Raw genomic sequence first — 26,391 nt, forward strand, 5'->3', positions numbered from 1 at the left:
TTCCATTCACCAGGACAGTCCGATGCCAGGACAGTCCCCCTGAGCTCTGGAGAGGACTAGAGGTGCCTTCGGACACCTGCCGTGCAGCTGCTGGAGAGTCAGCAGGAGACACTGGGTGAGGAATGGAGCCCCCCAGGGCAGGGGCCATTCAGGAGACCCAGCGTGGGGGGAATCAGGCCTGGGATTCTCTGCAGCGGCTGCTGCCACACAGGCCTTGGAGAGACGAGCTGCGAAATCGCCACAAAGCTCTGCCCCGGCACAGTCTGCCTGCCCGCTGCTCTCCTGCCTTCTGCTCCTTCCCCTTCACGGTGGTGTCAGAGCAACTCCTGGTACTCACCAGACCGCCCCCCGCACCCCACCCCGCTTCCCTCCCCCACCTGGGACCTGCCACGGCCCCAATATTCCTGGGGGAAGGGATCAGGGTAATTTCCCTGGGCAGGATGAATCCTGAGTGGTTGGATGCAGCCTGTCTGCTGGGCAGTTTGTGAACCAGCAGAAGGAGAGGCGGGAGTGACCCAGGGGAGGCCGTTTGGCCTGCGGGATGGGCCTGGGAGTCCAGAGACCTGGGTTCTAATCCTGCCTGTACTGCTGACTGCCTGGGTGACTTTGAGCACATCCATTGGCTTGTTTCCCTGCTGGCAGCTGTAGGCACTGGTGGAATAGCAATACGTGGACTGGCTCTGATGCTGAACGGGGCAGTCGCCTCTCATCCCTCACAAGCAATGCCTTGTCCTGGCTTCTTGCAGGATGGCTGAGGAAGTCCGCAAGGTCCCCTTGAAGCCCATCCTTGCCTGGGAGGAGACGAGACCTCCTCGAAGGAAGAGTCCGCGGAAGAGCCCACAGCAGCAGCAGGAGCTGTGTGTGCCTCAGCCCTTCCATGCTGGTGAGTGGGTGCCTCCTGGGTGGGCGGAGGGGGCTGCAAAAATGGCAGGGGCCATGTCCCTGCATTGCGGTGGGTCTTGGCCCCTCTGGGGGTTGGGGTTGCAAGACCAGGGTGTCAGTGGAGGGAGAAGACACCATCACCTTTGTACAACTCTGGGCTGCCATGAGATGGAGAGACAGGAAAACCCAGGCAGGGGGGAATGGCCCCTCCTGCTGGCAGCAGCTGCAGCCTCTACAGCTGATCAGGGCATTAGGGGCGGCAGCAGAAGCATCAGGTGGAAACTGACTGAATTGCCCACATTGATCCGTCACACTGCAGGATCGGAAGATGTTTTCCACCAGTGGAAGGGGGTGCTCTGTGCACAGTGGGTTGTTAAGCCTAGGATTGCAGGGTGCCGGCTAAAGCATGAGATGCCCCCTGATGTTGCAGCCCCATCTGCTGGCTCCTTTGCAGGGGGGTGACGCATGGCACAGCACAGGGCATTTGGGTGGGGGGGTTGATGATGGGAGCCCAGGGCCTGCCCAGGTTACACCCGGTGGCTGTCGATGGCAGGAGAGGCAGTCAGAGGAAGCAGAACGGGCAGGCCCTGGGTCCCCGTATCCCCCGCAGACTGGGTAGCTCCTCCCTCTCCCGCAGTGGGGAGCAGACCGATTCACTGCCAGTCCCTCTGCCCCCTCCAGCAATGGCCCGGAGAGCGGGGACACCACTCATAGCCTGACATCATGCCTCCTTCCAGGTGTGGCGCTCCCCAAATCCCCAGGCTCAGCCTGCATGCTGGGTGCGGCGGGGAAGTGGGGTGGCCGCTGGGAACCAGGGCTCTGACTGGATCTTTGCTGGGCTGAGCAGCAAAGAGTTGGGGAAACCAGGGATGGCTGTGCCAGACCCTGTTGTGCATCGGGGCTGCTACCCTGCTGGGGTGGGAGCGGGGGGCAAGGGTTTCTGCTAAAATCTCTGTCACCCAACCTGCAGCTTGGCAGCCCCAGGTATTACCACTGCTCTGTCTTTGATCAGATTCACCATCACCTGGGAATGCCTCCTGTTTTATGGGGCCAGATTCGCAGGAGAAAGACACCCTAGAGTACATCAACGCCTTTCTCAAGGGCAATGAACAGGTACCAAGAGCCCTCCTCTGATCTGTCAGCTACTGCCCTGTCCACATGCACCATCCGTCCTTCTCCGGATGAGGCATGGATTCTAAGGCCAGACGGGACCACTGTGACCTCCTGTATAACACAGGCCAGAGACCTGCCCCCAGATAATTCCTGTTTAAACTAGAGCATCTTAAAAAAACCTTTCTTGAGTTACAAAAGGTACCCACCATGCCCCTTGCCCACTTGTGTCCACTGGATTTGGCCAGTCTCCAGTGTGATGGGTTGCCCCCCTTTGAGGTGCCACCTGATGTACTGGCTTATCACTGAGCCCGCCTGTTCTGCCAGCCTGGGCCCCCGTTACCTTGTCTTGTTGGGTTCGGCTCACAAGCCTCTTCCAGCCATACACACAGGCAGGGCCACACCCAGCTACAGAAAGACACAGACACTGAGATCAGCTCTGGGAAGACTCAGCTGAAGGGCCTTGTCCCAGTACTCTGGTGCCCACCTCCTTTGGAGTACAGACCCAAAGGTTTTATGACATGCGCCCCCTCCCTCGATGTCGAGAGAGGTATGAACAACTCTTTGCCCCTCCTCCCAGTTACTAATTTATACTGCAAAATGGGCTGTGGTATAAACAAGAAATAAGATGATTAACTACAAGAGGTAGATTTTAAGGGGTTATAAGAGATAGCAAACAGAACAAAGCAGATTACCCTAGTAAATAAACAAAACACACAAACGAAGCTTTACACACCAGATAGACAGGATATACATTAGCAAATTCTCCCCGAGTGATAAACAGGTTGGCAGATTCTTAAGGCAGAAGCTGCCTTGGTTTTGCAGCTTGGATTTCCCAGGTTTTCTTGCACAGGCTAGGAATCTCTCTCTAGCCTGGGACCATCACTTCTCATGGTTCAATCTTTGTCCCTCAGGTGTTTCCAGGTATCTTATTGCAGGGAGTCTGAGGTCCCGTCCCCCCCGCCCCCACAATGTCCTTGTTCCCCTTTTATCTTCTCTTCCCACCTGCTGGAAAACTCTTTTGCTGTGACCTGGGTCCAACAGGTCCCGCTGTGTCGCGTTATCTCGGGGAGGTTTCTATTGCACACAGTTCCTGGGGTAGCCCTAATGCTTGTGCATTTCCTCCAGGAGCCAGTGTTTGGCTTTTTTGCTGTTCTACCTGAAAGGCTGTTTTGAACCTCACAGTGTTTTTCAGGAACACATACACAGCTGAACTTCAGAACGTCACATACAACGATAGCACATGCAATCCAATGAGACAGTAATGTCTAGCAGATAAAGACTTTTAGACTGATACCTTACAAGACATACTTGGTACCAAACATATCCTAATGATATGACCATGGCGAATATTGGGGTATCAGGGTGCCACACCCAGATGTTCCTCCCACTCTGCTCAAGCTCCCCAGTAAGACTATCTGGCTGCTTAGCCCCCATGTTGCAGTTCCTCTTTCGACACCTACCCCATGAGATCTGCTTCCTCTCTGGTCAGGTTTCACACAGAGCTGCCCTGGCCTCCCCACATAGTCACTCCTGTTGGGAGATGAATGGCCTTCTGGCATTCGGCATATCAAAGTCTGAGCAGTGCTGGGGGGAAGCTTTCTGACATCTCTCCCACTGGCAGCTCCTTTCCACGCTAACCTTCCTGTTTTTGTCTAATCTCTGCGGGGCATAGGAGGAGGCCAAGAAACTTGAATTCTTGGATTGTGTCATCACCATCAGCAGGGCCGTCCTCAGGAGGCACCCAGAGAGAAACCTGGCAGCTTTTCTCGGGAAAGCCCTCCTTGTGAAGAAGATAAAGGTGAGTAAAACACACACTCGGGCTATGTTACTTGGCGGGTTTAGTGATTGGCCCGGAGAGCTCTGCAGATTTGTCTACCTTCAACTGCCAATCGCTGGATCGTGTTGGACGTTTGTCTGTTAGACTGAAGAGCCCATTATCAAGCATTTGCTCCCTGTGTCGGTACTTACAGACTGTCATCAAGGCACCCTGTAACCTTCTCTTTGTGAAGCCAAATTGATTGATTTCTGGAGTCTCTCACTATAAGGCATGTTTCCCAGTCCTTCAGTCACTCTTGTGGCTCTTCTCTGACCCCTCTCCAATTGATCAACATTCTCCTTGAATTGTGGGCACCAGACCTGGACAGAGGATCCCAGCAGAGGTCGCACCAGTGCCAAACACAGAGGGAAAATAACCTCTCTAACAACTGGAGATTGCCCTGTTTGTACAGCCCAGGATGGCATAAGCCCTTTGGGCCCCAGCCTCGCACTGGGCGCTGCTGTGCAGCTGATTACCATGACTGCCAAGTCTTTTCCAGAGTCACCGCTTCCCAGGTTAGAGCCTCCCATGCTGTGAGTGTGGCCTGCGTTCTTTGTTCCTGAACATGTCACTGCATTGAAACGTAGGTTGTTCCCTTGCACCCAGCTTCCCAAGTCACCAGGTCGCTCTGTATACACCAGTCTCCCTGCACAGAGCCCCAACACTCCGCAGTCAGTGCCCACTAGGGAACTAGCAACAAATCTGCTCCGTAGATTTGGAAAGTCTTTGCTCTGTGGCACTGCAGAAAGCTTTCCGGAGCTTATCTCCCTTCCCTGAATGTGGGACAGCGTGTGCTGGTGGGTGGTCCAGTGGGCTGGGGCTCAGTTCCTCAGTGAGACCTTTGGGCAAATCACTTCCCCCTCTGTGCCTCAGTTTCCCTTCCATGCCTTGTCTGGTCCAGTTAGCTCGTGAGTTCTCTGGGGCAGGGACTGGCTCTCACCGTGTGTGTGCAGCACCTGGCACAAGGAGCCTGATCTCAGGTGGAGTCCCTGGGTGCTAATGCTGATGGAGCCTTTGCAGTGCACTGGTGCGTGACACTGGGGCACTGACCACAGGCCCTGCACTGCGCTCCCCAGCTGGAGCCCTGCACACCGTCAAGCCCACAGCAGGACGACCTGTCTGCCGAGGCCACGTGTTGCAGGCCCTGCGCTTTGCTCCCCAGTCGGAGCCTTACGGGAGCTCGGAGCCCGGCTGGCACTTCCCCACATTGTCTCCCCAGGAGCTGATTGATCTTGAGTCTGTCGACTCCCTGACCAGCGGGGTGCGTCAGCAAGCGATGCTCGCCATCATGGAGCTGAGGTACCCGGCCTGCCCGCCCAGCCCCAGCTAGTGCTGTGTGCAGCCAGACACGCCAGCCTCTTGGCATGGCCAGTTCTCCACGGCATTGCCCCCTCTGCTCCTCCCCCATCTTCTGATTCCCCCGGGCACGTGGCACCCGTGGGTTGGTGGTGGAGGATCCTTCGGTGCCTGGCGACCTCTCCAAGTGGCCGTGTGAAGATGTGGGGGAGGGAGCGAGGGGGTTGGACCGGTCCCCTCTGGGACCCGCAGGCGATGGCTCCGGGGGGAGAGGGGCAGTTGGGCACTGCCGGAGCGGAGCCACCGGAGTCGCCGCCAGCTGTGCCAGCTGCATCCCACCGGCAGCTCAGCGACTCCCTGTGGCTCAGAGGCTGGGCAGGCTGAGCCCTGGCACGTGGCACAGCCTGCGCCATGGGGGGCTCTCTCTCAGTGCCGCTGGCGCCCTGCTCTCAGCTTCCCAGAAGCCTGCCCATCATGTCCTGGGAGCCTGAGGCCAACATCAGTGCATCAGTCTCGCCTCAGCCCTACAATCCGCACGTGTCTCTTCTCTTAGCAAAGTGAAGCCACTGCTGCGGGGAATGGAGCTATCCAGCCTGCTCACCGTCTGCTTCTCCAGCGTCTTCTCCCTGCCTCCAGCAGAGACCAACCAGGGCGTGGAGGCTGCTCTATACAACAACGTAAGCCCCAAACTAGCCATGAGGAGCCGCCCCAAACCGAGGGGGAATCCTGCAAGTCGCTCGTGTCCCTGCCCCCTGGGTTACCTGGCGCTGGCATAAGAGTGTAATGATCACAGCTCCTTGGCAGCGCTTCAGCTCAGGACCTGCAGTACCAAAGCACAAGCCCCACCGCCAGAGATAAAGGAGTAACTCCCTCATAGGGTAGCAGTAGTAGGCATTTATCCTTCACAGGCACTGGCAATTAGTGGGGTACAGACACTCCCTTCACAAGCACATTCATCCCCAGTGCATGGCTGGGGGCACAGGCCTGAGATCGATCGGCTGCTTGAGACGCATACAGGCCAGGGGAAGTGAAGCTTGGCTGGAAATCTCCCCTCCCCCTCAAATGCGGAGTCCTTCCTGACTCTTCTAATGCGTTAGACTGTGTGCAGTGGCCTCCCTGGGGACAGCAAAAGCGGGTGGGGTCCTGTTGCCAGGAGGAGTTTGCAGTAGGTCCCCTGCGGGTACAAGTGAGTGGGTGAGCTGGAATAGCAGGGGCTGCCATGGCCTGGGGCATGTCACACGCCAGGGCATTGGTTTGTTGCCTGGCTTGGTAACGCCACTTGCTGTGGTTTCTCCTCTGCTCTGCACGCAGACTCTGAACACCATGGATGAGCTGCTGAAGGCCTTGGTGTGCGAGGATGAGAAGCCCAACCTTGTGGTGCTGCAAAACATCGTGGAGGTGTGGAGGCATGGGGGCAGGAAGGAGATGAGTCCTGTAGCTGGGGTGGGGCTCTGGGACCAAAGCTCCATTTAATCCCAAGCATGGGACACCCCCGTGCCTTCTGCTCGTCAGAGTACGCTCTATACAAAGGTTCCTGGGCTGGAGGACCAAGTGCCCCCGCTATATCTGAAAAACGTCTGCATGGCGTGGGGGTGGAGGAGGGCAGGATCTGCCGTGTTCTCCACTGAGCCTCATCTGAGCCCGGGATTCATTTGTGTTCACCATGGGCCCCACGAATACTGGCCAGAGCCCAGAGCTAGATTCCCCCAACGTTCTAGTTCTGGGGCCACAGGAAGTCGATTCTGTGGGTGGTTTGTGCTCCAAAAAGAGGGAAATGTCCTCAGCAGATATTTGGTCTTCTCAATCCCAGAGCTTGGGAAGAGGGAATCACAGAAGTGCAGGGCTGCAAGGGATCTCAAGAGGTCATCTACTCCACCCCCTGCACTGAGGCTGGGCCAAGCATTCCTCGACCGTCCCTGAGGAGTGTTTGTTCAGCCTGTTTTTTTAAAACGTCCATGATGGGGAGTCCACCACTTCCCTAGATCACCTGTTCCAGTGCTTAGCCACCCTTAGACTTTTTCCGAATATTTAACCTCAATCTCCCTTGCTGCAGATTAAGCCCACTACTTCTTGTCCTACCTTCAGGGGACGTGGAGAACAATTAGTCACCATCCTCTGTAAAACAGCCCTTAACGTATTGGAAGAGTGTTAGGAGGTACCCCCTCTGTCTTCCCAAGACGAAACATGCCCAAGTTGTTCACCCTTTCTTCATAGGTCAGGTTTTCTAAACCGCTGATCATTTTTGTCGCTGTCCTCTGGACGGGCCCCAGTTTGTTCACATCTTTCTTCAAGCGGGGTGCCAAGAACTGGACACAGTGCTCCAAGCCAATACACCTCAGAATGACATTTCCCTCTTTCACAACAGCATCACACTCTTGATTCCTATTGAGTGTGAGATTCAGGTTAACCCCCAGATCCTTTTCTGCAGTCCTGCCACCTAGCCGGTTATCCCCCACTTTCTTTTTATGCATTGGATTTTTCCTTCCTAAGTGCGTTACATCACATTTGTTTTGACTGAATTTCATCTTGTTGACTTCAGACCAACTCTCCAATTTGGCAAGCTCATTCTGAATTCTAATCTGTCCTCCAAAGTGCTTGTAACTCTCCCCAGCTTGGTGTCATCCACCAACTTGACAAGCATACTCTCCTCTCCGTTAACCAAGTATTTCATGAAAATATTGACCAGTACTGGACTCAGGCACACCCCTGGGGGACCCCACTTCAGACACCCTCCCAGTTTGCCAGAGAGTCAGTGATAACTCCTCTTTGAGGATTGCCTTTCCATCAGTTGTGCGCCCACTTTAGAGTAGTCTCATCTGGAGCATATTGGCTTAGTTTGCTTATGAGAATGTCTTGTGGAACTGTGTCAAAAGCCTTACGAAACTTCATATACATCATCATATACTGCCTCCCTCCATCCACTAGGCAAGTAACCCGGTCAAAGAAGGAAGTTAGATTTGTTTGGCATGGTTTGTTGTGGACAAATCCATGGTGCTATTCCTTATCACCCTATTATCTCCTCTAGGTTCTTACAAACTCTTTAATAATTTGTTCAATAATCTTTCTGGGTACCAAAGATAGGCTGACAGGTGGATAATTCCTTGGGGCCTCCTTGTTCCCCTTTCTGAAGATAGGCTCTGTGGCTGCCCTTCTCCAGTCCTCTGGGACCTCAGCCCTCCTAAAGGTTCAGAGATTGCTTTGTCTAGCTCCATCTCATGTGAATATCATGAGGCTCTGCCAACTTGAATACATCTAACTGACCTAAATTGTCTTTTATCTGTTCTCTCCCTAGCCTGGCCTGTATTCCTTCCCCCTTGTTGTTAATATTGTGGTCATCATCTAGTCACCATTAACCTTTTTAGTGAAAACTGAAGCAAAAAAGGCATTAAACACCTTGGCTTTGTCTGTATCATCCATTATTTGCTCTGCTTCCCTGCTGAGTAGTGGCCCCACACTTTCCTTTGTCTTTCTCTTGCTCCTAATGCATTTACAGAGCTGCTTCTGATTGCCTTTTATGTCCCTTGCCAGTTCGAACTCATTTTTGCCTTAGCCTTTCTGATTTTCACTCTATGTGCTTGTGCTATTTTTTGGTCCTTCTCCTTCACAATTTGTCCCAATCTGTTTCTCTCAGGTCCTGCTCCCCTGGACAGCATCCAAGGAGGTGCATGTGCGGCTGAGGGCAGTGGGAAGAATCACCTGGCTGACCAAATTCATCTCTGGTCAACACAAATTCAAGGTGAGCAGCCTGTGACTCTGGCCGTCTCCTAACTGCACTGAGCAGCCTCGCGGTGCAGCGCTCCCTGGCAGGGAAAACCCGGACCTGGAATAGTGATTCAGCAAGATCCTCGGTAGGAGTCCAATCTAATGAGGCCTGATGGGTCTGTCCTCTGACTCCAGTGGGCCTTGGGTGGAGCCCCATCATTCTATCTCCAAGGACTCTCCCCGCTGTTCCCCTAGGACCAAAGTCTGCTCCGCAGGGTCAGCAGATTTACACAGGATCGCCCTGAGAGCACCCTCTGAACCCAGGTGTCTGTTCACGCCCTTTGTCAGTTGCCCCTGGGATGCTTTGGCATCAGCTCCTGCCAGGCTGCCAGATGAAGACCCCCTGCTCTGGGTGCTCAGGGCCATTGAGCTGCTGCAGCTGCTCCATCCCCCCTATTGCAGGGCCTCCCCTCCGGCAGCTGGAGGGGGGCACTTGGATGTTATGCCCCCAGAGGCTGGGGCAGCAGAAGAGAAGGAGGGAGGTGGGAGGGGACACAGTGAAAGGGATGGGAGGGGCCAAAGGAGCCAGAGCAATGGGGAGTGGGTCAGGGGAGGCTGTGCAGACCCCAGGAGAGGAGGGCAAGGGGCTTGGTGCGACATGGGGAAGTGCAGAGAGCGAGCGCAGGGGTGCAGGAGGGGCAAGGGAAGGTCTGGCAGGAGGGGGAGGCTAGAGGACAAGGCTGCAGGAGAGAGCCGGCAGGAGAGAGCCGGCAGGTTAGGTTCGGCGCAGAAAGTGGGGGTTGTGGGGAGCTCCAGGATGGAGTGAGAGAGGCGGAATGCAGAGAAGAGGAGTCCAAGGTGACCTCACGCTCCTGCAGGGGCGAGTGACTCCCCTTGCTCCCTCTCTCCGTCAGGGAGTGGAGGAGTTCAGAGTCCTGGGCCAGCTGGTGGGCTGTCTCACTCTGTGCAGTGCTGAGCAGGAGCAGGAGATCTGCCGATCGGCTATGGAGGGACTTCACCACCTCTACGCCTTCATGCTGCGGCAAAAATGTAAGAGCACTGGAGACTCTTGTCCTTCCTAAACACATTGACATGGGGTTTCCAAACATGGGAAACATATTTCGTGAACACTTCTGCCTTTTCCGCATCCTTTTAAACAGTCTCCATCTAGTAATGAGCCTACACCATTGCTCGGATTTCTTTTGTTCCTAATACACATTTTAAAAAAACCCTCCTTTGGATCCATAGTCCTTCAAGCCATGGACTTTCCCCTGATGTCTTTAGCTTCCCTTGTCCATATTCTACTCTTCATAACTCACATAAGAATGGACATACTGACTCAGATCAGTTCATCTAGCCCAGTATTGTGTCTTCTGATAATGGCCAGTGCCTCATGCTTCAGAGAGAATGTACTGAAAAGGGAAATTTTGAGTGATCCATCCCCTCACATTCAGTCCCAGCTTCTGGTAGTCTGAGGTTTAGGGACATACAAAGTCTGGGGTTGCATTAGTCCTGATTATCTTGAACCCAATTATACTTTTCGGCTTCACAACATCCCACGGCAACAATTTCCACAGGTTGCCTGTGCATTGTGTGCAGAGATACCTTCTTTTCTTTGCTTTTAACTTGCTGCCTATTAATTTCAGAAAGTGACCCCTACTTCCCATGTTCTGTGCAGGGGTAAATAACACTTCCCTATTCACTTTCTCCACACCAGTCATGATTTTATAGACCTCTGTCATCTCCCCCCTTAGTCAGCTCTTTTCTAAACTAAATGGTCCCAGGTCTACACTGTAGACCTATATTGTTATCACTCCATTGCTCAGGGCTGTGAAAAATCCACACCCCTGTTGGCAGAAGCACCCCTCCCACTGACATAGCTAGCGCCTCTCCGGGAGGTGGATTAAGAGCTTGTTGGCAGAGGACCATCTTCTCTTCAACGCTACAGCACCGGTGCAGCTATGGTGATAGAGTGGTTGAAGTGTAGACTTGCCCCCAGTCTTTTTAATCTTTCCTCATATGGAAGCTCTTCCATACCCCTAATCATTTTTGTCGCCCTTCTCTGCACCTTTTACAATTCTGGTATATCTGTTTTGAGATGGGGCGACCAGAACTGCACGCGGTATTCAAGGTGTGGGCGCGCACATTGGATTTGTATCGAGGCATTCTGACATTTTTCTGGTTTATTATCTATCCCTTTCCTATGGTTCCCAACCTTCTGTTTGGCTTTTTTAACTGCCACTGCACGGTGAGTGGATGTTTTCAGAGAACTCTTTACGATGACTCCAAAATCTCTTTCTTGAGTGGTAATTTAAACCCCATAATTGTGTATGTATAGTTGGGATTGTGGTGTCCAGTTTGCATTTATCAATAGTGAATGTCATCTGCCATTTTGTTGCCCAGTCCACCAGTTTTGTGAGGTCCCTTTGTAGCTCTTCACACTCTGCTTTGGATTTAACTATCTTGAGTCATTTTGTATCATCTGCAAATTTTGCGACCTCACTGGTTTCCCCTTTTTCTGGATCATTGATGACTATGTTGAACTAGACTGGTGTCAACACAGATCCTTGGGGTGCCCCGCTCTTTACCTCACTCCACTGTGTAAACTGACCATTTGTTCCTGTTGTTTGCTTCCTATCTTTTAACCACTGACCCCTGAGAGAACCTTCCCTCTTATCCCGTGACAGCTTACTTTGGTTAAGAGCCTTTGGTGAGGGACCCTGTCAAAGGCTTTCTGAAAGTCCAAGTACACTATATCCACTGCATCACTCTTCTCCACATTCTTGTTAACCCCCTTCAAAGAATTCTAGTAGATTGGTGAGGCATGATTTCCCTTTACAAAAGCCATGTTGACTCTGCCCCAACAAACTGTGTTCACCTATGTGTCTGTTAATTCTGTTCTTTCCTATCGTTTCAACAATTTGCCTGATACTGAAGTCAGGCTTACCAGGGATCAGATCTGGAGACTTTTATAAAATTCACTGTCACATTCGCTATCTCGTACAGAGGCCGATTTAAACATTAGCTTACATACCACAGCACTGCAAATAAGTTTGTTTGGATGTCTCCTGAGAGCTGCAACCTTTGCACCAGGCAGGCAATTTACCATGCCGTTCTCCCACTCATCACAAACCCAACTGCTTACATGTCTATTGATTGAATCCCCCATTACTATTACCTGGCTTTTCTTTGTAACTGGTGTTCCCGCCTCAGGAGGGGCAGCCTCAGTGTGAGAGGATATCCTGACTTCATCTGGAAGGGGGGTCCCAACTATGGGATCGCTCCCTCTGCTCCAGCTCGATGTTCTCCTTCCCAGAAACTTTCACCCTCCTCAGCAGCACAGAGGCTGTCAGACTGGGGGTGGACCACTCTACTGCATCCCTAAAAGTCTCCTCTATGTAACTCGCTGTCTCCCTTGGCTCCACCAGTTCAGATCCTCTGGCCTCCTGGTCTCCGAGGGCCAGTAGCTCCTTGGACCAAATGCCCACATGCGCTACCTGCCCACAGGGCTGGTAATCCTACATGCTGCGTTCAGTGCAATCAACTGGAGAACCTCACACTGCTGCTGCACTTCTGCCTGGTTTATTTTTACTCTTCCAGGGGGGTTAGTTTGTTTAGTTTTCTTGGGGGGGGGGGGAAGGTTATTGGCCTGAATTTACGGTATGGTTCTTAGATGTACTTGTCTCTAAACTTCCTTGCAAAATTCCCGTTTCCAAAGCTAACCTCTGATTTATATTGCCTGCTGTCTGTTTCCCCTCCCTGGTTCAGGCACGATGCTGGCAAACCAGAGTGCAGAGTATCTGCAGGTCCTCAGGGAGTGGCGAGCGGAGAACACCTTCTGGGTCACCTGGTTCACCAACACCAGCAATATCGCCATGGTAACTACCGTCAATGCTTCCTGCGATTGTTGTGCCCAGAGTTATCAGGAGAGAGAAATTAAGACCCTAGGAGTCAGGGAGAAAGGACAGACCCAGGCGTGTGACTGACCCCATCCAGCTGAGCCGGAGCCTGCCTATGGCCCACTCCATCTCATAGAATCATAGACCTCAGGAGGTATCTAGTCCAACCCCCTTCTCAAAACAGGACCAACCCCAACTAAATCATCCTAGCCAGGGCTTTGTCAAGCCTGACCTTAAAACTCTCGAAGGATGGAGATTCCCCACCTCTCTAGGTAAGCCATTCCAGTGCTTCTTACCCTCCTAGTGAAATAGTGTTTCCTAATATCCAACCTACATCTCCCTCACTGCAACTTGAGACCATTGCTCCTTGTTCTGTCATCTGCCACCACTGAGAACAGCCGAACTCCAGCCTCTTTGGAACGCCTCCCCCCCCCAACCTCCCGCAGGTAGTTGAAGGCTGCTATCAAATCCCCCCTCACTCTTCTCTTCTCTTCTCTTCTCTTCTCTTCTCTTCTCTTCTGCAGACTAAATAAGCCCAGTTCCCTCAGTCTCTCCTCATAATTCATGTGCTTCAGCCCCCTAATCATTTTCGTTACCCTCTGCTGGACTCTCTCTGATTTGTCCACATCCTTTCTCTTGTGGGGGGCCAGATGTGACCTCACCAGTGCCGAATAGAGGGGAATAATCACTTCCCTCAATCTGCTGGCAAGGCTTCTACTATTGCGGGCCAATATGCCTCCCTCCATGCCACATCCCAAGATGCACTGGGTCTCATCCAAACCTGATCCCAGCTCCTTGTCAGGTGTGGTGGGAGCTTCCCCAGAGATTAATGCTCTCCAAGGCATCATTGCGTCCACGCACCATTGCCAGCCCCTGCTGAGCACTAGAGAGTGTATCCGTGCTGTGCAGTATTGTGCCCCCGTGCACTGCCACGCTGGCCTGTGCCATGCACGACAGCTCCTGATTGCTGGCTGGGTGCTGTGCGTCCCAGGTGCAATAACCCAGCCCTGTCCCGGCAGATCGGGCTTTGCCTGCACTCCTGGCTGGGCCAGTCCTGGCTGCTCGGTCCGACTGGAACCGCCCTGGGCAGCAAAAGGGGTTTCACTGGCAGGTTTGTTTCAGATGTTTGGGAAGTACTTCAACCCATCCGAGCGCATGGACTTCCTCCTCACTGCTATTGAGGGCATGAGAGACACCAGCGTCCATGACTCGGTGGCGGCCAGGCACATGCTGCATGTGATCCTGTGGGTCCCCAGCCCAAGCTTGGAGAGGGTAAGAGCTGCAGTGAGAACAGCCTGCTGGGGGAGCCCATCCGTGGGAGACTCTGTCTCTGGGCGCTCGGCATTACTGGGGGGCAGGTCCTGTGCAATGCGGGGGGTCAGTCTAGGTGATCTCCATGGTCGCTTGTGGCCTTGCAGTCTGTGAATCGATAGGCCGGGAATTGGCCCTGTGTTCTAGGCCTGGAGCTGGAGAAGAGGATGTGGGAGGGCAGATGCTCTCAGGTGCGGCAGGTCCCTGGCACCCCAGATCAATAGCAGAGCGAGGAAGCCAAGGCTCCCATCTCCCCGTTTCTCTTCCAGGTGTCGGAGGCTGTGACGAGCATCTACCACAACCTGGACTCCATCAGCGAGCCGCTGGCCCAGCAGCAGCTGCTCAAGGCCCTTGTCGTGCTGGGCGACCAGTACAGCGAGGAGGTGGTCACAACCCTGCTGGGCTGCTCGCTGTCATGTGACAGGTACGGGGCTGAGGCTGCTGCCGCTTGCGCTCCGGCTCCCCCGGACTGGTCCCGCTGCCAGGGACAGGGGCGTGCAGAACCTTCCAGAGACCTCCTGCTCCCTGCAGAGCTTCTGCTTGTTCTGGAGGGTTTTGCAGGCTGACATGCCGTGGAGACAGGCCAGCCTGCAAAACCCCATATGGCAGCCCTCGGCCTCCCCCGGGGCTGACACTCAGACCCGGCCCCCATGCAGCATGCGCCAGGCAGTGGGGGCCCTTGCTGCAGCAGGAGGGCAACAAAGGGCCGGCCGGTGGCGGGAGACTCAGCAGGGTGCGGGTGGCGGTTTGTGCTGGAGGCTGGCAGGGCTCTGGCCAGCTGAAATCGGCTCTCTCCCTTTGCAGCGTTGCTGTGGAGATGTGGAGGGTGCTGACATCCCACCCCAAGACCGCAGGAAAGGTCCTACGGGAGCTGCTCGACAGGCTGCAGGAACGTCCGCTGCGCCAGCATCACGATGTCTCTCAACAAGAGGCTGGCGTCGCCCCCTTGGCCGTAAGTTCCAGCCCCTGCAGCAAGGGAAGGAGCGCCGTGTGTCCCCACCATGGCCTGAGGGTGTCTCTCAGTCTCCCACTGGGTATCGCCATTGGGCCGAAGAGAGAGAGCGTGACTCTAGCCAGCGCTATAGTCGAGGCAGAACACGCCGAAACCCTCTCCTGGTGCTCTGGGACACCTCTCATAGAACCGCAGGGTGAGAAGGGATCGCAAGGTCAGCTCGTCCAGCCCCCTGCCAAGATGCAGGATTTGTTGTGTCTATCCCAGCCCAGATAGGTGGCTCCAGCCTCCTTCTATAAACCTCCAGCAAAGGGGCTTCCACAAGCTCCCTAGTCGTCTGTCCCATTGTCCTACTCTTCTTACAGTTAGGAAGGTTTTCCTGAGATTTAATCTAAATCTGCCGTGCTGTCGTTTGAACCCATCACCTCTTGTCCTGCCCTCTGTGGCAAGAGAGAAAAAGTTTTCGCCATCTTTTTTTGGGCAGCCTTCCAAGTATCTGAAGACCATTAGCACGTCCCCCCTTAATCTCCTCTTTTCCAAACTAAACATAGCCAGTTCCTTCAACCTTTGCTCGTATGGCTTGTGTTCCATCCCTCTGATCATCTTTGTCACTCGCCTCTGGATCCATTACAGTTTCTCCACATCCTTTCTAGACATTGGTGACCAAAACTGGACACCGTATTGCAGCTGAGGCCTAACCAGCACTGAGTAGAGTGGTACTATCACCTCCCATAACTTGCAAGCTATACCTCTGTTAATGCAACTTAAAATTGCATTTGCTTTTTTGCAACAGCATCGCTTTGCTGACTCATGCGGAGGCTGTGATCCACCGCAGCTCCCAGATCCTTCTCAGCAGTGCTGCTGCCAAGCCGGTTATCCCCCATTCTGTATCTGTGCATTTGTTTTTTCTTCTCTAAATGTAGCAGCTCACAATTGTCTTTGGTGAATTTCATTTTGTTGTCTATAGCCCAGTCTTCCAATTTACCATGATCCCTCTGAATTTTAGCTCTTTCCTTCAAAGTATTGGCAACTCCTCCTCGCTTTGTGTCATCTGCAAACTTGACCACTCTGCTCTCTCTATCTACATCCAGGTCATAAATAAAGATGTTAAACAACACCAGACAACAAATTTGTAGTCGATCCAGAACGTACACAGTAGCTAAGCTAAATCACATGATTCACATCTCCGGCACAACTGACTGTTACAGCCAGCAGCCCTCTGATGCAGTGAAAAGAGAAATAGGAATTCTTCTATTCCTAACTACTTCTTTGGGAAGGCTAAAGACGCTGACCAAGACAGCAGCAGCCGTGCATCGACTGCAGACACAAACACAAAAACAGAGCTCTTCCTGGAATGGAGTTCACTGAGGTGGCTATTGCAGTGAAAGCAAACCGTGAAGATTACCCTTCAACAGCCAAAGACCAGCTGGCATGAAGTCTGGTTAGTGGATGCCGAAGAAGAGGGATTATCCTTGGTTGTCCTGCCATGATGGTAAGCTTGGATGCCTTATCTGTAGCAAAGTTTCACCAAGGTCTCTCCATAGCAGTCGGCTGGTGGTAGTTTTCTGTTTCTCCTTATGGACCTAGCTGAAAGTCCAAATTAACATCTCTGCCCATGAAGATAAAGGAAGAGAAAGATTCAACTGCCTCCGCATTAGCTTTACAGCTTTCGAAAGAAGCAGAAACCACAACTTTTGAAGTTGAAGTGGTGGTTAACATGACAAAACCAGAACCTGACACAATGGTGCAGGAACAGCAAATGGCATATTACATTGCTAAACGTAGCAAACCTAACGCTGATCACCCCGATTGAACTGAATTCCAGATACAACATGGTGTAGATGTTGGTATCAGTCATAGAATCATAGAATATCAGGGTTGGAAGGGACTTCAGGAGGTATCTAGTCCAACCCCCTGCTCAAAGCAGGACCAATCCCCAATTTTTGCCCCAGATCCCTAAATGGCCCCCTCAAGGATTGAACTCACAACCCTAGGTTTAGCAGGCCAATGCTCAAACCACTGAGCTATCCCTCCCCCAAAAGGGCTCATCATTCAGTGCTACAGACATGCTAGACCCTATCTCGTCTGCAATGCACCGAAAGCATTGCAAACGACAAATGTGTGCTCAGATGCCGGAGAGTGATGGAAAGATTGCCATGTCTATTGATGAATCAACTACTCTGAGCAATGAATCGACAATTAGAATCTATTTAAAATGTGACACTTTGAAGACGATGATCCTCACTTCATGTTTCTTGATCTGATTGCGCTTCCACATTCGGCGGCTTCAGGCACTGTAGATTGTGGGCTGAAATGCCTCAAGAAATAGAATTCCGATCACAATGACTCTTGTAGCATTTGCGAGTGATGGTGCTGGTGTTATGCTTGGCAAGAACTCTGGCGTAGCGAGCTGTATTGTGAAGAAGTACCCAAATGGTCTAGCGAGGTCATGTTTGAACCACAGGTTGGATTTGGCAGCTGCTGAAACGTTCAGTGAAGTAAGAGCTGTAAATCACTTGGAAATCTTTGACAAACTGTATACGCTTTACAGCCGCTCACCTAAAACCAAGACAGAACAAAGTGGCTGAGCAGCTGAGAAAGATTGGGGGTGTCAGGTTCATATTGCACTGTATTTGCTGTCTGGCATAATCGCAGTCATTGGGCCTTCCCCTTCAGGCTGCATCTCATGACACACCAAGAGAGGTCTATGTTTGTTGGGCTGCTGAAAAGAAGTCAGTCCCCTGAATTCTTGATGGATCTTGACATAACGTATGACACGTTGTTTGAGCTGTCGTCTCTCTGAATTGCTTCAGCATTGAGATACTTTGTTGGCATCTGCAGATAAACTGACACACCGTACCATCCACATGCTGGAAACCGTGAGAGAAAAACCTGGCACAAAGTCATTTCAAGCCAACTGCGCAGCTAAAAACCTGAAGCTCAGGACCAGCACACTGGCTGAAAACATGAAGCTTGTGAAAAGGAATGACAACTAATTTCTGACAAGTTGGATCAATAATATGAACGCCCCATTATTCTGCAGCACCTCGTCAAAGTATAGAAACCCCGGTGATGGTGTTGCTACTAAGGGAGAGAGGCGTGTGATAAAGCGGGACTGTTCTTAATGTTTCCTCTGAATATTGTGGGGGTGCCTCAGTTTCCCCTAGGCAGTTCTTAAGTATCTAGGGGGTGGGATAAGGGTGTATGATCGTTGCAGAGCCCTAGAGGGCAGGTGTGTGCAGGGGTCTAGACACAGAGAATGGCCAACACCCTGTTTCCTGGCAACTGATGGCCTGGGCCCTTCCCCCCTGCAAGGTGAGAGCTAAAGGGTTGGAGAACAAAGGAATCAGGTGCCCTCCTCTCCCGGGAAAGGGACAAAGCCCAGAGGAGGAGGGGCTGGAGAGAGTTTGGGGCTGGCTGGGGACATGGAGTGAAGTGCAGACGTGGTTGTCTGGCTCATTGCCCCCCAAAATGGACCTGGCTGAGGGGTCCTCTTCTCTGTACCTACAAGCTCTGTTTTAGACCATGTTCCTGTCGTCTAATAAACCTCTGTTTTACTGGCTGGCTGAGAGTCACATCTGACTGTGGAATTGGGGGACAGGACCCTCTGGCTTCCCCAAGAGCCCGCCTGAGCGGACTCGCTGTGGGAAGAGCATGGAGGGGCAGAGGATGCTGAATGCTCCGAGGTCAGACCCAGGAAGGTGGAAGTTGTGTGAGCTGTGTGTCCTGAAGACAGTCTGCTCGCAGAAAGGAGACTTCCCCAGAGTCCTGACTGGCTTCGTAGGGAGCAGTTCCAGAGTATCGCCCGAGAACTCCGTGACAAGGCGATATGCCAATTGGGCTGAAGCAGTTCTCCATTGCTGACAAAGAGAACTGGATACTAGATAGGTTTCAGAGTGGTAGCCGTGTTAGTCTGTATCAGCAAAAACAATGAGGAATCCTTGTTGAATCTTAGAGACTAACAAACTTATTTGGGCATAAGCTTTCATGGGCTAAAACCCACTTCATCAGATGCATGGAGTAAAAAATACAGGAAGCAGAATAGATATATATATATAGCACATGAACGGATGGGAGTTGCCTTACCAAGTGGGGGATCAGTAGTAACAAGCCGATGTGGTCTACCAGGGACAGGAATGATCAATGCCTAGTGTGACTTTCTTGACTATACTAAATATTTGTTCCCCAGGGAGATACCTATAGGCAGTAATCAAGGCACTCCTCAACCTTCTCTTTGTTAAGCTGAATAGATCGAGCTTCTTGAGTCTCTCACTATAAGACATGGTTTTTAATCCTTTAATCATTCTCAGGACTCTTCTCTGAACCCTCTGCAATTTATCAACATTGGTCTTGCATTGTGGGCACCGGAACTGGACCCAGGATCCCAGCAGTTGGTCACACCAGTGCCAAATACTCCCACTCCAGATTCTTCTGTTATTTATCCCAGGATCACATGAGCTCTTTTGGCCACAGCGCCACACTGGGAGCTCCTGTTCAGCTGATTCTCCACCAGCACTCCCAAGTCCTTTTCAGAGTCTCTGCTTCCCAGGACAGAGTCCCCCATCCTGTTCCTAGATGTATTCATTTACAATGAGCCATATGAAAACACATACTGTTTGCTTGCCCCCCCCAGTTTACCAAGCGATTCAGATCGTTCTGTGTCAGTGACTTGTCCTCTTCATTATTTACCACTCACCCAATTCTTGTGTCATCTGCAAACTTTATCAGTGATGATTTTATGTTTTCTTCCAGGTCATTGATCAAAATGTTAAATGGCATAGGGCCAAGACCCAGGCCCTGCGGGGACCACACTGGAAACACACCAGTGTAATGCTGATTCCCAGCTTACAATTACATTTTGAGACCTATCAGCCAGTTGATAATCCAACTGTTGTGGGCCACGTTACTTTTGTATCGTTCTAGGTTTCCGATCAAACTGCCGTGCGGGGCCAACTCAAGCGCCTTACAGAAGTCTGTATACACTATGCCAATGCTCTTTCCTTTAACTACCAAACTTGTCATCTCATCGAAAAACAGATAGCAATTATCTTGGCGGGAAATATTTTCCATACACCCATGTTGATTTGCATTAATGAAATTATCCTCTTTAATTCTTTATGAATTGAATCTTACACCAGCCGCTCCATTATCAACAGTTAAAACGTAAGAGGCTTAAAAAGGGGATTCGTAGGAAAAAATGGTTCCTAATTGAAGCAAAATGGCTCTGTCTGGGCGTCCTGGATCACTGGTGTCGCCAGCATTCCCTGGGGGTCTAGAGTCCGCAGCTCTGCTGCTACTCTAGTGCTAGGGTTCTTTGGATCCCAGAGACCCCAGACACAATCAGGCCCAGCTGTGCCAGGTGCTGCACACACCCAGAGACGCACCCTGCAGGAGCCAGGCTCTGCCCTGCAGAACAACAGACAAAGGCCAGACACCCCCTGCACTCCTACTTCCTGTGCCTCTGTCTCTAGGGGAGGCAGACGTTGTTTTGGAAATGGCTTGTTGGGTCACCGGAGGGTGTTTCGTAAAGCAGCTCCTCGTTTCACACAGGTGGGGAAACTCCAGCATCTGCTGCCAGACTTCGTGGAGCAGCTACACGAGGCAGACAGGGACGTCATCTCCAACGCCATCACCGTGCTGAGAGACATCCTCGCCGGCATGGACAGGCAGAGCGCCAGCCCCGTGGCTGTGCAAGTGGCTGAGAAACTCCTGCCGTTCTTTCACGATGTAAGGCCTGGGGGCCCGCGGGAGACCCTTCAAGCCACAGACGTGTGAATGGGGGCTGGCGGGTGGGCTAGCGGGACCTATGCTATGGCCCGAGCCAGAAAAAGGATTGTCGTAAATGATGTGACCCCATTCCCGCCTTCCTCTGCGACCCCATTCTCCAACAGAGCATATGGCAGTAAGGGTGGGAACCCTGGTGTCCTGCAGGCCTGCTGACAAGGATCAGGGCAGCCTGGGGACGAGGCTCCCCTTGAGGGAAGAACATGCATTCCTGAGCCTGCATGCAGCGAGGGGGCCTCTGCAGCACAGGGTGCCGCAATGCTCTTCCTGGCTTCCAGGGTAACAAGTGATGGTACCCTGGTGAAAATCCTGCCCCTCCCCTCCCTGGCCAGGAATCCCACAGCTGGCCTGTCAGCTCCATAAGGAAACGGCTCCGTTTGTAGGTTCTGATGCTACCGCCCTTTCCTCTCCCCTTCGTTCTCATGGCAGGGCAGCATCAAAGGAGGGGCTAGTTCTCCCCAGGCCTTTTGTAACCACAAAAAAAGTAGCCCCCGCCAGCGTGTTCACCAGACTGATGTTCAGTCCCCCACTGCACGGCAAGATCAAAGTGGGTGGGAGAAAGGGACCCATCCATTACTGCCTTCCAGGGGTAACGTCCCAGTGGGGGCTCCTGGAGGGACCACCCACCTCCCCAGCTCTCACAATGCTAAATCTTACCCTCAGCCCTCCCGAACTCTGCTGGGACCCGGCCGCTCTTTATTTAGTAGTGGCACAGGCCCAGCTAAAGCTCTTCCCAGGGTCTCCTGGATCCCCAGCTGACCGAAGGGACAGGGCAGCCCAGACCGAAGATGCAGGATCTCGCCCTGGCGTGAGCCTTTAAACCAAAACCCTGTGGGGCCTGGCGGGAACAGAAGAGGTTCTCTGGCCAAGAAGATACCAGGCCAGCCCCTCAGCTGGTGGAAACCTGCATCTCTATTGCCTTCTGTGGCGCTATGCCCATGAGACTCTGGCCCCAGCTGTGCCTGTATGACTGGGGGTGAGTTAGCAATACCCCCCGCAGGGCAGACATCTCTGACACAGTGAGCGCTCACCCCGCTGGGTGGGCACGACCGTCACAGCGTCTCCTCCCCACATCCTCTCTTGCAGGAGTCCAGCAAACTCCGGGTGCTCTCCATCACCCTCTTTAAACACCTGCTGGAGCTTGTAAGGGGGCCCAGCAGGAGGAAGATGAAGGAGCACGTCCTCCGCAGCCTGGTCCCGCTGCTCCTCCTGCTGCATGATGAGCGTCCCAATGTGTCCCAGGTGAGGCCACGAGCTGGAGCCTGCAGCTGAGATCGTTACAGAGTGACCAGGAATTTGTTGGGGGGGCCAACATGTGACACCCCCCTTTCAAGGGTCTCGCCGGCAGAGGGCAGGTGCTCAGTGCTGTGACAATCAGGTGCTCAAAATCACTTGAACGTTGAGTCCAGTAGCACCATGACCATGGCGCCCCACCCAACTGCCGAGTCTTCCCTGCCTCCTCTGAGGCCAACACTCCCCCGCTGCAGCCAGGCTGAGAGAATGGGTGGGCGGAGGGGTCAGCTCACCACTCCTACAGCCACTGGCCTCCGCACATTCCCCTGGCTGTGCTGGTGGGAAGAGCACAACCCTAGCCATGGCCCCTACCAGGAGCAAGCCTCTGCATGGTGCCCAAGACCCAGTGTGCCCTTGGCCAAGCAGCCCGGACAGCTCTTACTAGCCATGACATGCCCAAGCCCCCCCCCGCCCTGCCCCAGGTGCCTGTGCACACGCTCGCTCTCATGGCCCCCATCACTTGGGAGCCAAATGCCCCCGGCAGTAATGCATTCACCCTCCTACCCCCCATGAGGTGGGGAACTAAGGCACAGCGTGAGGCCTAGCGCCTCAGAAGTATTGAATGCCCATGGGCATTAGGCACCTAAATCCCTTTGTAGCCCTGGGCCTAAGCAACTTGCCTGAGTTCCTGCAGAAAGAGCTGGGAATTGAGTCAGGTCTCCAGCCATTGCCTTAGCCAAACCTCCGCCCTTCTGCGAGCAGCCGCGGGCCGGGAACCGTTCCGCACACACGGCCTCCGGTAACTAGGCTAGTGGCTTTCAGCCAGGCCGTCCCTAGCCATTCGGGTGCCCTATCCAGCCCCCCCGCAGTGGGGCTGTGTGGGGTCCCAAACCTCCCCCTCCCCCCCACCAGGGTCTGGGAGGCAGGAGCTGTGTGGGGCCACTTTTGGGGGGCCCACAGGCCCAGAGTGGCCTGGGGGATTAGCGGAGAGCTGGGAGTAGCCCGCTCTGCTTCCCTCGCCCCGCATCCAGCCATGTCGCTCGAGGGAGGGGGTTTGGGGAAAGGGATCCCTCCCACACACACACTCACTGACAGCAGCGGGAAGCGGAGCAGCCTGGCCCCAGCCCGCTCTACTCTGCCAGCTCCCAGCCGTGGCACTCCGCTTCCCACCGCCGGTGAGTGCAGGGGGCAATTCTTTTGGAGGAGAGCGGGCTGGGACCGGTTGCTCCGCTTCCTGCCAGTGCCGGTGAGTGTGGGGTCGCTGGGGGAAGAGGCTTGCGGAGAAGAGGTGGAATGGGGGCGGGCCGGGGACGGAGCAGGGGGGAAGGGGAAGAGGCCGGGCGGAGGGAGTTGTCTGGGCCCCCCCCCAGGGATGGCCCTGCCCTTTGTAGTGGGCGCAGCCCGCGGCGGGGCTGGCTGAGGTGTAGGGCGGGTCACTGGGGCTGGGGCTGCTGCATGTGCAGCATGCAACCGCCTAGTAGCACCATGAAATTTGGGGCAATTTGGTGCCCCAAATTTCATGGTGCCCTACGCAGGCGCGTATGCCGAGGGACGGCCCTGGCTTCCAGCTCCCGTAACCGTTGTCGACTCGCCCCGGCCCCTCTTGTTTTGCAGGTGTGTTGGGACGCCCTCAGGAGCGCAGTGGAATTCCTAAGGTGGAGCCAGCTCGGTGCCCTCCTCCAGAAAAAGGAGCTTTGGCGAGGCTGTGACTGCCTGGTGAGGGAGCCCTCCATTGCCCGGCTCCGTGCCCACACCGAGCCCCAGCCCCGGGACCACACCTGGCCCTGGCTGTAGTCCCTCTGCGTGATCCCCCCGGCACAGGAAGGAGGGCTGAAAGCAGGACACTCCAAAGACCTGGAACCTGGCCTGCAGGATGGAAAGGCCTTTAATAACCTTGTGCTCCCTTGTTCTGGCTCCTAGGTGGCGTGCTTCAAGAGGAGGGCAGAAACCTTCCTCTGCCAGACCATGGCCTTTCTGGAAAACCCACAGGCTCCCATTAGAGAAGCGGCCATCAGGTTTCTAGGTAACCACAGAGCAGAGGGGTCCCTTAAGCAGGGGGCTGGACCCAGTTTCAGGCTCTCCTCAGTCCCTGCTGGCAGCGAGAAGTAACCCCAGGGCTCCTGATTGCCGAATGAAGGCTCAGGGGTGTCAGAAACCCGCAGGAGCAAGCTCACCCCAAACTGCCCTGATCGGCTGATGGGCCCCCTCTAACCCCACTGCTCCTCATGCAGTCCCCATCCCCCCCACGCTCACCCCACCATGGGCTCTTGGTAGTGGAACCTCAAGGCGCTCTGCTCTCCTTTGGCAACCAGCCCCACAGCCATCCCTGGGGACTCGCCCTTTCCCCTGGGGACTCAGGAGTCCGTCCTGGTCAGCGAGGGGCAGGGGAAAGCCCCGCTGCTTGGAGGGTGACAGACACTTTGACACCCTCGCTGGGGACGCAGGGATGTGATGAGCTATTTGTGTGTGTAGGGCTCACTGCCCGGCAGCTGGACCAGAAGAGCCAGGAGAAGTTGGATGCCATCTTCAACGGTGAGTGGTACCCGCTTTGAGCACTGAGCGCTAGAGGGACGAATGGCCCAGGGCCATGGGCTGGGTTCAATCTCCAAAGCCAACAATGTAATCTTGGGCGAGAGCCACAAAGGGTTGTAAAATGTAGATCCCCAAACCCCTGATCAGCTTCCCCCTCACCCTGTGGTGTCTGCTGGTTGGCATGTGCCCAGGCACTTAGCCCTGACCTCAGAGCTGTGGCCTGGCAAATCCCCAAACTGGGCCTGAGCTGGCTGGCCTTTGCAGACGATTGCCCCCCACCCCCAACACAGCAAAGGTGGGGTCCTGCCTCCCCCCCTTGCACTCACTAGCCCAGGGTTTGTTGCAGTCACCTCCAGGTGGGGTGCCTGGTGTCAAGCCACTGCTCCAAAGGAGACTGAGGTGACGTCCGGTCATCTACCTCCCTGCTGCGTGCCCGGACCCCTGGGCCAGCGCAGGGCAGAGCAGCGTCTCCTCCACATTTGTTGGGGAAAAGGGGGAGGGGGGGTGACATAGCTCAGGCTCCTCACTCCCAGAGCAGGTTCACAGCTGGGCCCCAACCAGAGCTAGAGAATGGCTGAGCTTCCTCCTCAGCATTTCCTGGAGGGCAGCAGGGCACCGGAAGTTAGGCGTAGCCTAACAATGCCCAAGCCCCCTTTGTGAATCTCCCCACTCTGGGCTTAAGTGCCCATCTGTGCACTGGGGGAAAGGGGGAGCATAAATACAGGCAGGGATGAGGCCATCAGATACTGCAGGGGTGGGGCAGTCCTAGAAATAGTGAGTGAATGGGGTTCATTGTGACTTCTTGCCTGTGTCTGGGGGCTCCCCCAGCTGTGGAGGGCAGCGGGGATGTTTAGTGAGGGTTGGTGGTTGTTCCTGTTAGTCCCCTGCCTCCCGCCTCCCAGCCTGCTGCCTCCTTGTCGCGGGCCGAGAGGTACAGCGCTGGCTTGGTCTGCCAGGGCTTTCCAGAGCCCCATGGCTCTGACCTCCATTTCCTTCCTTTCAATCTTAGTCCTGAAAGGCTTGCAGCAGGACAGCAAGTCCTCCGTCAGGTGCCTGGCTTCGCAGACCATGCTCATCCTCAATGCCTGCAAGAAACACCGTCCAGCCCGCGCCAGCCTACGAACACTCTTGCACAGGATGAGACTGATGTGTACGAGGGAGAGCCCAGTCATTGAAGCTGCCCAGCTGCCCTAGTAAAAGCCAGCCTCCCTACTCTGGGGGTTTGGTGCACCAGAGCCCACCTGGAGCAGGGTGGAACACATCATGCTGGACCATGGCTTCCTCCCCATTGGCCGCCTGCCCTGCCCAGCCACGTGAGTAGTTAACCGCTCAATAGCTTTTATCACCATGTACTTTTTGACAGGTTTCCATGCCCCGTGTAGCGTTTACGTCCCGCCCTCCGTCCCCGTTTCCGGTCGTGTATATTTTTGGCACCATCAGCCCTTTTGAACCTTTATTTTGTATTATTTTTCTGTGTCTGGCCGGGGGAAGGTTGGGTGCTTGTGCTACAGTCAGGCAGGCAGAGCAGCAGAAGGCCTCCAGACGACCACATCGGGAGGCTGCCACTCCTGACCGGGGGGTGGCAGGGATAGGGGAACCCAGGCCCTCCCGCTGCACTGCGTCCCCGCTCAGGGCCTAACAGCGTGTGTGTTTTGACATATTTCGAGAAAAAGTATGAACAAGTAGAAAGAGAGGCTGTAGGGGGTTCGCGGCTCCCTCCCCGTCCGTCTGAGCGGGAGACCATGCCCCTTGCTACGATACTTCCGGGGTACCTTGGTTCAGGGGAAATAGCTCAGTGTTCATGGTTCTGGCCTGCAGTCAGGTCGACCAACGGTCAAGAGTCTGTTTGCCCGGGGACTTCATTCAGGGCA

The 26,391-nt window shown here is 54.1% G+C and overlaps 1 protein-coding gene across 1 annotated transcript; it reads left to right on the forward strand.

Moving 5' to 3' along the window:
- The first annotated feature begins 747 nt into the window (after positions 1 to 747).
- On the forward strand, positions 748 to 25,966 carry LOC142069905 (maestro heat-like repeat-containing protein family member 7). The gene is made up of 18 exons (XM_075122665.1): positions 748 to 883; positions 1,895 to 1,995; positions 3,668 to 3,793; positions 5,031 to 5,110; positions 5,661 to 5,784; positions 6,419 to 6,505; positions 8,739 to 8,843; positions 9,724 to 9,859; positions 12,578 to 12,687; positions 13,831 to 13,980; positions 14,289 to 14,443; positions 14,824 to 14,971; positions 20,522 to 20,698; positions 21,842 to 21,997; positions 23,603 to 23,704; positions 23,909 to 24,011; positions 24,461 to 24,520; positions 25,530 to 25,966. The coding sequence occupies exons 1-18, from the start codon at positions 748 to 750 to the stop codon at positions 25,712 to 25,714; spliced, it is 2,241 nt and encodes a 746-aa protein (XP_074978766.1). The 3' UTR covers positions 25,715 to 25,966.
- The last annotated feature ends 425 nt before the right edge of the window (positions 25,967 to 26,391 follow it).

This window comes from Caretta caretta, chromosome 23 (genome assembly GCF_965140235.1).
Source record: "Caretta caretta isolate rCarCar2 chromosome 23, rCarCar1.hap1, whole genome shotgun sequence".
NCBI classification, from domain to species: Eukaryota; Metazoa; Chordata; order Testudines; family Cheloniidae; genus Caretta; species Caretta caretta.